The sequence below is a fragment of the Parasteatoda tepidariorum genome, chromosome 5, assembly GCF_043381705.1.
Source record: "Parasteatoda tepidariorum isolate YZ-2023 chromosome 5, CAS_Ptep_4.0, whole genome shotgun sequence".
NCBI lineage: Eukaryota > Metazoa > Arthropoda > Arachnida > Araneae > Theridiidae > Parasteatoda > Parasteatoda tepidariorum.
The window spans coordinates 12,524,596-12,539,684 of NC_092208.1; the positions used below are offsets into that span (position 1 = coordinate 12,524,596).

Below are 15,089 nucleotides of genomic sequence, written 5' to 3' on the forward strand. Positions count from 1 at the left end.
ATATATATATATGAATACAAATCTTTGTAGCGAAAGTCACTGAATATTTTCACATTTTGAGTTTCATTTTTTCAGAAATTCACTTTCTACAGAAATATTAGGCAGATTGTTCTGCAATTTCAGAGATGCTATGAGCAATCACATATGGCTCTAATGGATGGTTTTGCTCACACATAATACAACAAAGAAAATTTTAAAAGAAATAAATTACATTACGGAATATAAATTTTAAATATTATTTAAAACATTTATACAAAAAAACTTTAGCAAGCCATAACAATTTTTTTATAAATACAATAACATAAAACATTTATATTAAAATAAGTTACATTAATATAGAGTCAATTATAACAAACCTTTTTTAGCGTAAAGGTTAACTCTTTGTTGCCACCTTTAGATTCGGTTGCTTTTGCTGATGAAGTAAAATTTCTCAACCTTTCTTCAATAGGTACCCTATATTAAAACATTCAATAATTATAAACTTTTAATTTTACTTAAACGAATAAATTAAAATAGAGTGAAACATTGATGTGGAACAATATGAGACTAAATTTATAATAAACAACCTTAAATACATGATCCACTTCAGTTTTGTCAAGAAATAAATTATTAATGTTGCTGAATAAATTATTTTATGCATTGATGTAAAGAGGACGAAAGGTCTTCTAATAAAAATATGAATATATTTTGTTAACAAAAAAATTATAATCTTATTTGACAAACATGTAATTATATACGCAGTCTGCGATCTTCATTAGGACCATTGTAGTGACATTTACATTATAACGACTGATACATTTAAGTATTATTTGTTTTTTTTATAGACACAATGCTATTCTTTCGACCATTACTGAGTCCACATTGAAATGATCATTTCAACATAGCAACCAAAATTTAGTAATTTAATTCAGGAAAAGACTTATGGAAATTTTTTAAACCATTATAAAATCCTTTTCTTCTGATATCTTTTGATTAAAATTAAAGTCAAACATATAATATCATTTTTTTTAAAGAGTAATACAACTCTCTAGTTTAAAGAGGTCAAAATATGTGCGTCATTGGCGAAGGGAATGGTGGTCATATGTCCCCCCTCAATTAAAAAGAATCTCAAAAAGTTCCCCTTAATATTTTAGTCAAATAAGGAAAATTTTCATGAATTATCATCAATTTAAATTATTCAAAGTTACAAACAAACAAAATATTAATCAATCTTTTTCGCCATTATTTAACAGATATAAGACATTGTTTTTTTGTTTTTTTCTGTGTAAAATTTAGAAAAATATTACGACTGTGTATTTTAATTTTATTCCGCAGAAAAATTTAAACCCTGAGACACTCATGCGACAAACATTTTTAATTAGCGTGCCAGTTAAATTATAGCTTATTATTTTCTGGTGTTTAAAGTGCCACTTGTAATTTTTTACTATTAAACTACTAGTAATTTTTACCACTAAATTGACACTTGTAATTTCAAACTACAGTATGCAGTTTAAAAATTAACTTGCTTCAAATGAAAATGGAATAAAGAGTATTTTAAAATATTTGCATCAAGGCAAAATATACTAAGGCAAAAAATCCCTTTTCAGTAATTGATAGAAGAAAATACAAGACAAATTATTTTAGATGTTTTCTTTCCTTTTTTTGTCTAAAGATGTTAAATATGCATTAACTAAACAATATTTTTACATTTTAAAATACATCCATTGAGTACTGTAAACATATACATTAAAAACCTTCCTGCATTTAATTGCATTTAGTACAACAAAAGTTATCAGACATACAAGTTATCACACATTTATATTTGGGTCATAACTAGTTTTCTTTAATAATTCTAACAAGAATCATCTAAATCTGAAACAAAGCGAGTTTTTATGGTTGACTACAGAGAATTCATAGCTAAAACATCTGTTCCTAACCTTATGCAAAGTTACAATTGTAATTCAGCTTGGGTTATTTCTTTACCTATTATAAAATTCATGCAAGTACTTTTTACAAGAACTTTTTTTCATATACTTTATACCTTATTGCACTTCTTACAATGAACGTTCATAGTAGAGGAGTATTACAGATAAGTTTACATCCAGGAAAGTGTCAGAAAATTGTATTTATTTTTATCTATAATGCAGATATGTATTATAGCATGTTTTTTTTTCTTCAATGTTGGCGAATATAAGTTATTTAATGTACACTTCCTTAATATAACTGAAATACTTGCCACAAGTCACCTAGTGGATCATATGACCCACAGGGTGTGTAACCAAATCTTTCAACAAAAAATAAGCACCTTTTAAATACTTTCTAAGCACTAAAAAATATTTTTAGACTCTACATACATTAACAAAATGCAAAATAATTTTCAAAAAATTTGCATGATCATGATAAAATACCTAGTTTCTGACAAAGACCTCCTTTCTTTATTATATTAGCCACCATAAAAGATTGAGAGATTTTTCTGTTTGATTTTAGAAAAAGGAAAATGAAGCCTGAAATTAAGAATATGGTGCAAAATGCAGCAGATTTGCACATAAGAGTGCAAGAACCTTACTGAACCCAGCTCAGTATACGCACATGCGAACCCGCAAGTATTTCGTCAAACATGTAAATAAAATGATTGACACTTTCGCCAAAACTCATCGTATTGAATAGAAAACGTTGAATTGAACAATGTGAAAACCACATTTCTGAATAATATGTGGCAAAAATCGCCATGCTATAGAAAAAATCACAATTTCAAAAAGAGAAAATTTATTACTTTTTAAAAACACGCAATAAAAAAGCACCTTTAAGGGCTTTTTTAAAAACGTTACGCACCATGGTCACAGATTTGCCGTCTCTGAACTAAATTTTTATATTAGGTGGTCAAGATTTATAGCCAAAAAAAGGTAGTGAAATTTAAAATACTTCACATAGACAATCAAAAGAGTACACATTGTATCACCATGTGAAAATTCATTCACATTTTAACCTAACAGAAACATATATGTAACATGAGTGATAAATATTTTAACCTGATAGCTATACATGAAGCTTATAAATACAACACAAATAAATAAAACTGGATATATCCATATTTAATTACAGCAATGTGAATAATATGTCCATTTTATGGATTTCCAAATTTGTTTATCTTTGTATATGATGTGGGTTTTCCAATTTAACTAATTTAGATTTCAATAATACAGTATATGAAATAAATTCATAAAATTTATAGTCAAATGAACTTACATTTTATCTTCTTCTTCATTATCCTTGTTTAGTAAGCTAAACCTATCTGAATCAACAGCCTTGAAAGACGGTTTCTGTTTAGCTTCAGATTCTTCTTCAGATTCATCCTCCAAATCTTCTTCAGGCTCATCCTCTTCTTCAGATTCTTCTTCTTCTGAAGAGGTATAATCTTCCTTCTTTTTATCTTCATCCTAATAGAATTATATTTCATTAACAGGGGTCTGTTTAGAAGAAATTTGGGTCCGTTAACGGACCCTTTACAAAATATCTTTTCATAAAAATGGACCCTTTACAAAATATTTTAACTTAAAAACGGACCCTTCACAAAATGACTTTTCTTTTAATCGTACCCTTCACAAATCTGTTTATCTTCATTATTGTTGTGTTAATCGAATAAATCCCTCCCAGGGCAGAAAACAAAAAAGATGGATAAAAACGAATTAAGTTTTGTCTTCGGTAGACGATTCTTCTATTATTCATCCGAAATTAATATTCTGCGTTCAGCAGTATAGGCTAAATACCAAATATTTGTATGTTGCATCTCTAATTTAGAAACAGCAATTGCTGTTTATTTTTGAAAATTTAATTTTTTTTATTATAATTTCACAGTGCTAAGCATAATCTATTTACAATTTAAAAACTCCTTGAAAGATTTTTTTGCAATAACCGGACCCTATTTACACAAATTCATAAAAGCAGGAGCCTGGTTGAAAGAATGTGAGTAATTTTTTCACAATTTCACAAAAACCGGACCTTTCACAAAATGTCTGGAAAGACCCCTGATTAAATAATTTTACATTAATTAATTAAATATAACCTCCTAAAAATTAAGTTATGACTTAACCAAAAGTCATGACTTGTGCCTATTTGAAAAGGACTAGGACTGCAATTAAAACTTTTATAAAATTGTGTAGATGAAGTAATTATACAGAATCATACAAGATACATTATTTACTTAGCTCCAATATACATTGCTATTAAAAAACTTATATATAAAATAATAAACATAGCTGCTAATATACATAGGGAAAAACCCAATGGATTTTACGAAACAATCTAAATTTCTTAATAACTGTTGCATAATATACTAAATATTTTACATATAGGAAATTTTAGGAATCTTTGTTGTCATCAAAATTCAAAACTTTATTATCCTAATAACTATAAATGGTCTGCAATGTTTTCCATTTAGGATGGACATTAAATGAACTTGAAATGTTTTTTATTAAAAGATTTTTTAATTAATTTAAAAACTGAGTTCTAAATAAAAATAAACTGAAAATTTTAGGACAAAAAAAAGAAAAACTTTAAAATGATTATCATAAATGAGGCTTGGTCAGTATGCAATCGTAATACTTATTTAAATATCCAAGCAAGCAATAAATTGTGCAAAAATTCTATTTAAATAGGGATTTTAAATAGAGTACAAAACCAGGTACATATACGAAAAACCAGGAGAATTTTTAATAAACCAAGAGAAACTGGCAAAATCCAGTATAGTTAGCAGCTTAAGGCTTTTAAATACAGTAGAGCGCCGATTATCCGAACCGCTCAGAACGGTACGTGGTTCGGATAATTGGAAAGTTGTTTAAAATCTAGTTAAAATGATTATTATTTATGCACTAACTTCCTTTAACACTTTTTTTCAGACTTAGGACTGGTAGTACTATCTAAAATAGCTTAATAGCTAAAATAGCTTATTGTTAGAGTTTAAATGGTTTTTTTTTTCAATTTTAAAATATTTTTATTTATTTATTTCATTTTGAATTTTTTTTAAATCACATTTCAGCTTTTTATAATTTTTTGTCAATTACTTATTTTACCACATTTTTCTTTATTTTCCATTGCAAAAGAAATTCAGCAAATACTTTTGTTTCAAAGAAGATTCTCTTTTTTGACATCCATATCCTTTATTCTTTTTAAAATAAATCAACTGAATTGGATCAACATCATTTTGACGTTCTAGCCAATTCATTGCAATATCTAATGAATTGCACGCTTCTATATGAGAAGGTCCACTATCTTGAACTTGATCACCTACTTCTTCCTCTTCGTCTGTGGAGTACAGATTTTCTTTCAAAATTTCAGCAACAATTTCATCATCATTTAAAATTTGAAATCCTGGGTCGTTTTCAGTGTCTCGACACCAGTCTTCTATTTCTTCTGCTGTATCAGAAACTTCCAATTTCTTTTGTTTTTCTGTTAAGAATTTTATTTCAAGATTTTCTAAGCGTCGATGTTTTTACAACATTCCAGGCATCCTTTATCATCATGCATCATCAAAAACGGTTGTAAAATAAAAATGGTCTTCAGATGTAATGGATATTATTTATTCTTCTAAATTTAGAAAAATTGTCGATGAGTTAAAAAATATTCTTAACTTTTAAAAATAAAAATAAAGAATTCGGACATAGTTCGGATAATCGGCGCTTTACTGTATATAATCTAAACATTATCATAAGAGAAGAAATGCTAGTTTAAAAAAAAGGAATATAAAAATAGAACTCTAACAATACAATATTGTCCTTTATCATTTAATGCAATAAAATATTTTAAAGTGTTAAATTAGAATGCAAAGAAGATTACATATCTCCTTTTACCTTCTTCCCAAACTCTAACAATTAGCAATAGAATATTTTTTTACTTGCAACATAGGCCCAATAGATTTAAAGAACAAAGTTTTTTATTCCATAAAAATTATTTAGAAAAACATTTATAAATATAAGAACAAATATATTACTCATGTGATATTTGAGTCAATTGCAACTTAGGGGATGAACAAATATTACGTATGCAAATTTTTGGCCTCCCCTTTTGTCAGCAAAAATAAGCAAACTCCTCTCCTGGTTTTTGTTTTAACTTAGACTTTTACTGTAGTAATCTAATTTTAGGATAAAATTCAAATAAACAATGTACCTCTGCAGTGAAATAAAATTTATTTTTTAATTAACTTTATAAATTTCTTTATTAGAATAACATATAAAATCATAAAATTTTTATTAGAATTTTAAAAAAATGAATTTTTGTATTTTCTTTTAGTGTTCAAATCTCTGTAACAAAAAAAACTTTTTGAAGAATTTTTTCCCCAATTTTTTATAATTCCCCGAATTTAACTTTTATTCCATATTTGAAATTTTTCCCATGTGTAATATTTATTTTCTTTTTTCTTTGCATTTTAAGAAAATTTAAGAAAATAAGGAGAAGATTTTAATGCCTCACATAAGCATCGCTTATATACCCCCCTTGTCAAGCAAATCACAAACTCCTTCCCCTTTTAGGTCCTTGTGTAGTATTTGAATGATCTTTCATCATAAAGTTACTTTTGAAAAATTTAACCCTATGATGGAACGATTAAATTTGAGCACAGAAAGTTATTCAAAGTGATGAAAAATTTAGTTTTTGAAATATTGCAAAGGGCAAAGTGTATTGATAAAATAATATCCCAATGGAAATTTCTGTTCATGTCATTGAATTAAAAAGTAAAAATAAACTGAAAATATAATGCTGAAAAAAAAAATTTTAGAGGAACCATCAGCAACCATGTGGCAGAATTTTTTCAGGCTTTCTGCGACATGCTTCTCTAATACTAAAATATCTTACTGCAAGATATTTAAAAATAGAAAATATAGATTAACCTAAGATACAGTTAAATCTTGATTTAACGAATTGATTGAGACCGACAAATCAGTTTGTTAAATCGAATATCAATTTTTGTACATAGTATGGTATAAAAACATCAATGCAATGTTTTTTTACCAATGCCCTTAGATATACAGATACGAAAAAAAATTCTTGTTGTTTACTATGAGCTTAAAAATCGTAAGTTTTACATTAAGAAATCAACTTTAAAATGATCTTAGTTCTTTAAAGCTACTTGCTTTTAAAATTTAATACATAATACATACATATAATTACACACTTGGATTAGGGTGTGAAATATTCAAAACTCTAAGAGCGAAAAATTAAAAGTTTTGCTTTTATATGTGAATTTTTTTGCAGCGATTGTTGTTTGTTAAATCAAAGCTAAAAATTCCTTAAGTTAGAGCATTCTAGCACCCTTTTTGTCACAAGAAAGGCATCTTTTGAATATATTTCTGGAGAAAAGATAAAATCTTTCGAACATTTCTTCAGAAAAGAAAACCAATTTTTTTACTTCATTTATTCTTTATTTCTCATTCTTCTCAAATGAGAATAGAAAAATCACAAGCATTTATTTTTTCACTCTGCTGCACGAGAAAGGCATCTTTTGAAAAGATAAAATCTTTAGAAAATTTCTTCAGAAAAGAAAAGCAACATTTTTTACTTAATTGATTAAATCTTTCTGCAAGAACTCAGATGATTAAATCTTCCTGAATTGTTAAATCTTTCTGCAAGAACTCAGATGAATAAATCTTCTTGAATTGTTAAATCTTTCTGCAAGAACTCAGAGGATTAAATCTTCTTGAATTGTTAAATCTTTCTGCAAGAACTCAGATGATTAAATCTTCTTGAATTGTTAAATCTTTCTGCAAGAAATCGGTAACATTCCACGACAATGTCAGCGCGTCGCCACAATTCTGCCACGGGTATCAACAACAACATTTATTTTAAGTCAAAGATGATCTAATTCATAGAATAAAAATGAAGTTATCCATACTCAATAATTTTTTTTTCATCTCTTTGATGAAGAAGTTGCAATATAAGTAAATTTATTGAGATAAAAATGCGAAAAAAAAGTTTAAAATTTAAACTTGGTTCATAAAGTTAACAAACCTTTAGAGCTTCCATTTGATCCATATTGGCAAACACAGTAAAACCTTTCTTCTTCTTGGCTGCTCTCTCTATGACTGCTTTCATGCGATTATATTCCTCATCGGTTTCTTTGATTTCATAATCAGGATTTTCAAACATAGCTTTAAAACGATCATCATCCAATGGTGTCACACCCTGAGAGTACATTGTTAGTTATTAAAAGTTTCAGTTTTTTTTTAAATCAGTAAATAAATTCATAAATTAATTATAAATAATTAAAATATTCTACCTTCTTATCACTGGCTTTCATTTCTAGAAGTCTTTGGGCATATTCTCTATTGACATTAGGAAGTTGCTGGAAAAAAAATTATTTTTTAAATAAATACTAAATTAATTAAAATTGCTTTCTTTTTAATAAATTGTAATATTTGTATCGAATATTTAGAACAGATAAATGATATGATTAGTATTATTCTAATCTATTATCAGAATATTAATAATTAGAATATTAAAAAAATATTAATATTCTGATAATAGATTCTGATTTATGAATGATTTCTCAGACTTTAATTATTTTGTTAACAATTCATTAAGAAAAATAAATTCTGATAAATAGGGAATTAGTTAGTAATGATGATAAGTTAAAAAACAATTTTATATAAGTAAAAAAATGGTAAGTGAGGTAGAAAATGATAATTTTTTTGTCTTGACTGGCAATTATAAAATAGTAAAAATTTTCTGAACTCAAATTATAATTAGCTCATAAAATATTTCGAATAATGCATAAAATTTAAACGAAAAATATTTCTTATAAGAAAACTATGATACAAGGGGAAAAAATTTACTTTGGATCGTTTTTTTACCATAATTAATTTTGAAAGATTTTTTTTAAGAGGCAATCTCAAGAAAATCATTAAATTAGAATTCAAGCAAAATTGGTGAAAGTTAAAAAAAAAAATTACATATTAATAATTTTTTAACAAATTTCTAAAAACTACACAGACAAGAAAAAACAACTTTTAACAGACAAAAGAAGTGCTAAAAAAACAAACTTTTTATAATTACTAAAATTTCTTACAGTTTTCTTGATAACAATTATAAAATACAAGACCTACTGGTTTGTAATGGTAAGCTCACTAGATAATGCAATCAATCCATTATTGAACTAAAATCTCTAAGAACAGAATCATTTATATGTGATAGCCTTGAAATTTATTCGACTATTAGACACAAAAAATTGCTTCAAACACTTGTTCAGAAATTGAACAGAAATTTAGGAAAAACGGGATAAATTTGAGAGTTGAACACCCTCAATGGCAATGTTTTGTATCAGCTTTCCAAGAAACCATATTCCAATAGAGCCGTATTCCACTTTACACCTCATTTAAAGAACAAATAATTTCTTTTATGCTTAGGATTACTTAGGTATTTCTTAGAAAACTGATGGTTTAAATTGATGAAAGGTTGATGGAGCAATAAAATGTGGATATCAATAAAATGTGGAATTTTTACTACAAATAATTATAATAGATTTAAATCAAATATGTAATCAAATGTCAAAAACTAATTACTGCTATTGACAATTCTAAGACTGGTTATTTTCCAGGTATGATTCAGAATTTTTCCATGGTTTTGTAAAAAAATGCATCTTTCCCTGACTATTCCTACTTTTTAGAGTCAAAATAAAATTCCATGACAATTTAAGGTTTTTCCCATTTTCTCTGACCCGTGGGAGCCCTGCAACAAAATCCTTTATTGTATAATAAAACCCTTCAGGTATCAAAGTGAATACATTAAATGGTAGGCACCCTAGTGATCATTGTTAAAAAAAAATTGATAAGATTTCTAGGGAAAAAATAGCATTAAATAACCATACAAAAAAAAAATTAAGTACAGTGAAAATTTAGCAATTTAATATACATGAATCCTATTTTTAAAAAAATACAAAATTGAAGCAAATCAATTTATAAAGATATTTAGTTTTAAATTGGCTGTAAAAGTTATAAAAGCAAACAAATATGCCAACAAATGTTGAAATATTTAGGAGTGAATAATGGTAATATTAAATTAATTAAAAGCCCTTCCCAATAAGTAAGACAGTTAAAAAAAATCACTTAACTATGCAAAATAATAAAAAATAATTATAAATCTTAAACATCATTTGAAGCAATTTTTTAATATTAAACATGATTTCCCCTCAATAAACACTTAAAACAGATATTTAAAGGTTTTTCATAAATTCAATTCATCTAAGGCAACTTAACAAAAAGTACCGTATTTCTAAGAAAATATCAAACAATTGAACAAGTTTTACATCTAAAATCACTCAATATGGATAACGAAATAAAAGTGTAATAGTTCTAACTAAAATACAGTGTTAGCCATTGAAGAGAATTTTGAGTACAATATAACTATCATTCGATAACATCAGAAAAAGTGTAGCAGTTTTAAGTTAAGTACAATATTACTCATTTAAAAAAGAATTGAAAACAGCTAATGATGGATCATATAAAAGAGTGCATAATAATTATAAATAAAATATTAGACAATTAAAAAAGTTTGCATTAAAAAATATCCAAAATTTAAGAAATACCTTGACAATGACTTGATTCCTTCGTTCACTTTCAATTTTATTTCTAACCATCTTCTTCTTTACATCTTTATAAGCTTCTGGTTGGACAATAGATCTTGCCTAAAAAATAGAAAGATTAAAACAGTTAAAAATATGCTCATCTATTTTTTAAAAATAAAAATTTATGTGAAATTAATAATTACTTTATTATACAATCTGATGTCCATAAAATACCCATGCATATATGCACGAAGCAAATTTGTTCCTTGCAAATGATCTAAATGAAGTTCTTCCAACTCTTTTTTAGTGACAAATTTATAATCATCATAAACTGCAATAGAAAAACATACAATAACATCCTGAATAACATACATCCCGAATAACAAATTTGATAAAAATCAAATATGGTCCCAATTATTAAGCTTAGGTCCAAATTTAATAAGTGAAAACACAAAATATTTTAAAAAATGCACACTTTCGTGGTTACACAATAAATATCTGACAGTTTTTTAAATTTTATTTTTAGTAAAAGTTATTAAAAACTTCACATAGTCATATAAATTTTAAAATACATAAATCCTAAGAAATCTAAATTACTGAGAATTGTTGTTGAATATATTGACCTAAATAATTATTCACCTTCTTTGATTCAACTTAAAACACAGAATGGAGATGTGTTAACATTATTTATTGCCATCATGAATTTAGTAAATTAGCTTAATTTACTTTTCTTCAAATCACATCAATCTCATACAAAAAGTTATGCAATTCGAAAACAAAAGTTAATACATACAAATTACTTCTGAATAAAATTAACTTTAATATTATAATAAAAATAATAATTGTAGTAATTTTCATAATTTTTTCTCAGAAAAAATATTTAACCTTCACATTGTTTTAGGGATTTATACAAAACATTTGGAAATATAACAAAAATTAACAATTGGTTAAGTAGTTTTGAAAAAGTCCTATGAACCTCAATAGAGAATACATATTTTTGTGACAGTTGAACAAACTTTATATATTACTGCAACCATTTTATTTCAAATCAGTTCATAAAAAATTAATTCAATCCCTCCCACCTGGTAAATTAATCCCTTAAAAGTTTTAATTAAGGATTGAATAAAAAAAACAGTACCAGTATCTTGCTTGGATTCTTCCAATTCTTCAGTTATGTTATCCAAGAAACAACACCACTTAGGAGCTGGGCCAATATTCTAAAAGATGTGTAAAAAGGATTTAGAAAATATTTCATCTACACCTCCAATCTTGTTATAAAATAAGTAAATATGAAACTTTAAAAATGTAAAACTAACTGAAATTAAAAAGTAATTAAGAAATATAGTTCATAATACTACATAAATTTAATTTTTTTTTTAAATTTAAAACTAAGAGAGAACTTTTGATGTTGATATTACAAAGCACAATGAAACCAATGATTGAAACTGAAGAAACAGATGCAAAACACAAAGAACATGTGAACCAATTAGAATAGGAAACATTAAAATAGCATAGTTATATCAATTTGGTAGCACATAGAGAGATTAGCACACAAAAATATACTGAAAACACTAAAAAAGTTCAGTAAAAATACTGAAAAATTTCATTCATTTGAACTTAAACTAAATCCTATGCCAAAATTTTATTAATTAATAATAAAATAAATTATTGTTGAATATTCAATACATTTAAAATATTATTTTCCATTTACTTTTAAATATTCCTAATAAAGAAATGTTTAAGGCGCAGGCACATAAAAAAGATTTTTTTTAAAAAATCGATGATATGGCATAGTTTTTGTGTAAAATAGCCACTCAAGTAAGTTTTATGTTCTAATTGGCATTATCAGAACAATAACTTCTAATTAAAATATGTAATTTAATGCTTACAATATTTTTCACTGTTAAGGAAAACATTGTATGTTCAGTTACAAAAACAAAGAAAATGAATAACATATTCTATTAATAACCAAACAAAATTAAAATTGACTTTCAGAGCTTACTGGTATAAAATAACTTAGAATTTTCTTCTCTTCATTAGCAAGAAACAATAGACCTAAAAATATACACAGAAATATCAAAAATAATACTACATAATTTTGGAAGCAGAATATATATATACATATACATCTATAAAAAGTTACCTGAATTTGGAACAATACACAAGTCATTCAGATGCACAGGTGTTTGAATAGTTGTGTAATTTTTACCCTGAGGAAAAAAAATATAGAGTTTTAAGTTTGTTTAAATAACAAAATTATTACGACAGATACTGAACATAGAAATGCATAGATTTTTTTATAATAGAAAACTTTTATAAAGCAAACCTTGAAAAATGAGGCTTTGTATAACATAGAATTTTTAGTAGTATAGATCATTTCACTTATCATATAACTTATTTACTAAACATAGCAAGATATAACTGGAAAATATCAATATTATTACTTTTAAATTATTTTTAAATAAAAATATTTCAACACAAAATTATTTATGCATAAAAAAATTTAAGTTATAAAGAGCATTCGAAATAAATCTAACAAATTTATTAATTTTGGTTTTCTTTTAAGATTGTAAAGTAAATGTGCTTTATAAAAAATTGCGGTTTCTATAATTATGTTATATAGAACTTATACTGTATAACCTATAAAGCAGTTAGAATTTTTTAAGCACTTAACATATGTAGTAGTCTCCTATTCTCACTCGTTACTTTAAAGTTTTCTTAGCTCTTCAACAATTAAATTTGACCCTAATTTTTAACGTCTCCATGTTCGATGTTTTTCAAAAACACTAAACAGTTTTTGAATAGATCAGTTTTTCTTTATTTTTTACATTTAATTTTTCCTGTTTCTTAAGCCTTTATCAACATTATTTATTTTTGATAGTTTTTGTTTGTTTCACTTACTTTATGAAACAAACACTTTTCATAAAATTTTGTAGCTAAAAAAAATTTTGAATGAATTGTACTGTTTCAATAAAGGGGGCCACACAAAAAGTAGCCAAATCGCGGGAGCCAAACATTTCCCAAGAAAAAATAATAAATTTTTTGTTTGACACTTATCCCAAAATTACATTTTTTTTTTTAAATTGCTACAACTTTTACAAAATATTTTTAAAAGTCTGAATATTGTAAAAATGTTTTGTTCATAAACCTCTAATGAAAGGTTGAATGAGTCAAATAATTTTCTTTTTTTCTTCAACAAAGAAAAAAAATCCATTTGATTTCAAACAATTCTTGAATAAACAGGAAAACTGCAAAGTTACTAATCTGTGTACACATTAAAAAATTTTGAAGCAATTTTAAATTGATCCAAAATTTTTTTAGAGCCCCAAAAATTTCCCCCAATCTTTGTTCACGTGATCAGACATATTCTGCACTCCTGCAAATGTCACTCAGTGTAGAATAAACTGGGTAATGGTCACTTACGTTCCATGATTAATTAGATCCTAAAAAATAATAAGCAGTGATTATTATTGATTGATTATTGTTTAATCAGGGTGCGTAGCCATATTTTTCAACAAAAATTAAGCACCTTTTAAGAACTTTTTAAGCACTCAAAAAATATTTTTAATCACTTTCCAAAAAAATATCATAATTAGGATCTGTGTAGGAATAGAAATTTTTTTTTATCGTATAGAGTTCTTAATTTATAAACATAAAATCGATAAAATTCTAAAACATTTTCAAAAACTTTACATAATCATGATATAATAACTAGTTTCTGAAAAATATTGCAGATAAAATCATGCATTTTTTGGAATTTAGAATGACAATTGACACTGCAAAGAAAATAAATCTCTTTTTTCAAAAAAAAAAATTTGGGAGGGGGGGGGGGATTTCTGTATTCAGCAAACTTGATAGGGGGAAAAATTAACACAGGAAAATCTTTGATAGGCAATTCGTAAAAGGTATGTACAATGCAGGGAAAACAACAGTGTATTAGACAAATATTTCATTGAATGCTGGCCAGGTGGCCGAGCAGTTAGCGCGCCTGACCCTGAAGCCAATGGCCGCGGGTTCGAATCCAGCTCTAGGCATGAATGTTTCTCTCTCGTGTTGTCCTCTGGTGTGTGTGATGAGTGAATGTGGCCCACCCTATGAACGGGTTTGTGGCAGTGTGGTGTGGGCAATGTTACTCGCCTCCGTGACTTTGGTTTACAGGTGCCCACTGGGTAATGCGAAATGAGTAACACCACTGGCATCTTATAAGGCAAAACAAATAAAGTTCAGTGCCTGCCATTCGGCAAATATATATATATATTTCATTCAATCAAATAAAACTTTTCTCTTCGGAAACGAAATAATTTGCAAAGTAAATTTTAATAGAAAATGATAGGGTACACTTAGACTATAGTGAAAAACAATTTGAATAAAGTACAAATCAAATACAGAGATGGACATACTATAGTTTCGTTTCAGTAGACCAGAACCTTCCTCAGTGTCTAAAAAAGAAATCTCAAGTTTAGCAGTGGTATATGGAGTATTTAGACACTAAGGAAAGTTCTTGTCCAGAAAAGCTAAATTATAGTATGTCCTTTCTCGGTACTTGATTTGTACTTTATTC

General features: G+C 26.5%; 1 protein-coding gene across 1 annotated transcript in view; it reads right to left on the reverse strand.

The window, feature by feature from the left end:
• The window catches only part of LOC107436681 (lethal (2) 34Fd), a 29,156-nt gene that overhangs the window by 1,041 nt on the left and 13,026 nt on the right, over positions 1 to 15,089 (reverse strand). The window contains exons 8-16 of the mRNA XM_043047635.2: positions 12,672 to 12,738; positions 12,531 to 12,583; positions 11,667 to 11,745; positions 10,732 to 10,859; positions 10,550 to 10,648; positions 8,246 to 8,311; positions 7,978 to 8,151; positions 3,226 to 3,416; positions 357 to 453 (exon numbers count right to left, since the gene is read on the reverse strand). Coding sequence (XP_042903569.1) covers positions 357 to 453; positions 3,226 to 3,416; positions 7,978 to 8,151; positions 8,246 to 8,311; positions 10,550 to 10,648; positions 10,732 to 10,859; positions 11,667 to 11,745; positions 12,531 to 12,583; positions 12,672 to 12,738 — 954 coding nt within the window. The remainder of the gene's footprint in view (positions 1 to 356; positions 454 to 3,225; positions 3,417 to 7,977; positions 8,152 to 8,245; positions 8,312 to 10,549; positions 10,649 to 10,731; positions 10,860 to 11,666; positions 11,746 to 12,530; positions 12,584 to 12,671; positions 12,739 to 15,089) is intronic.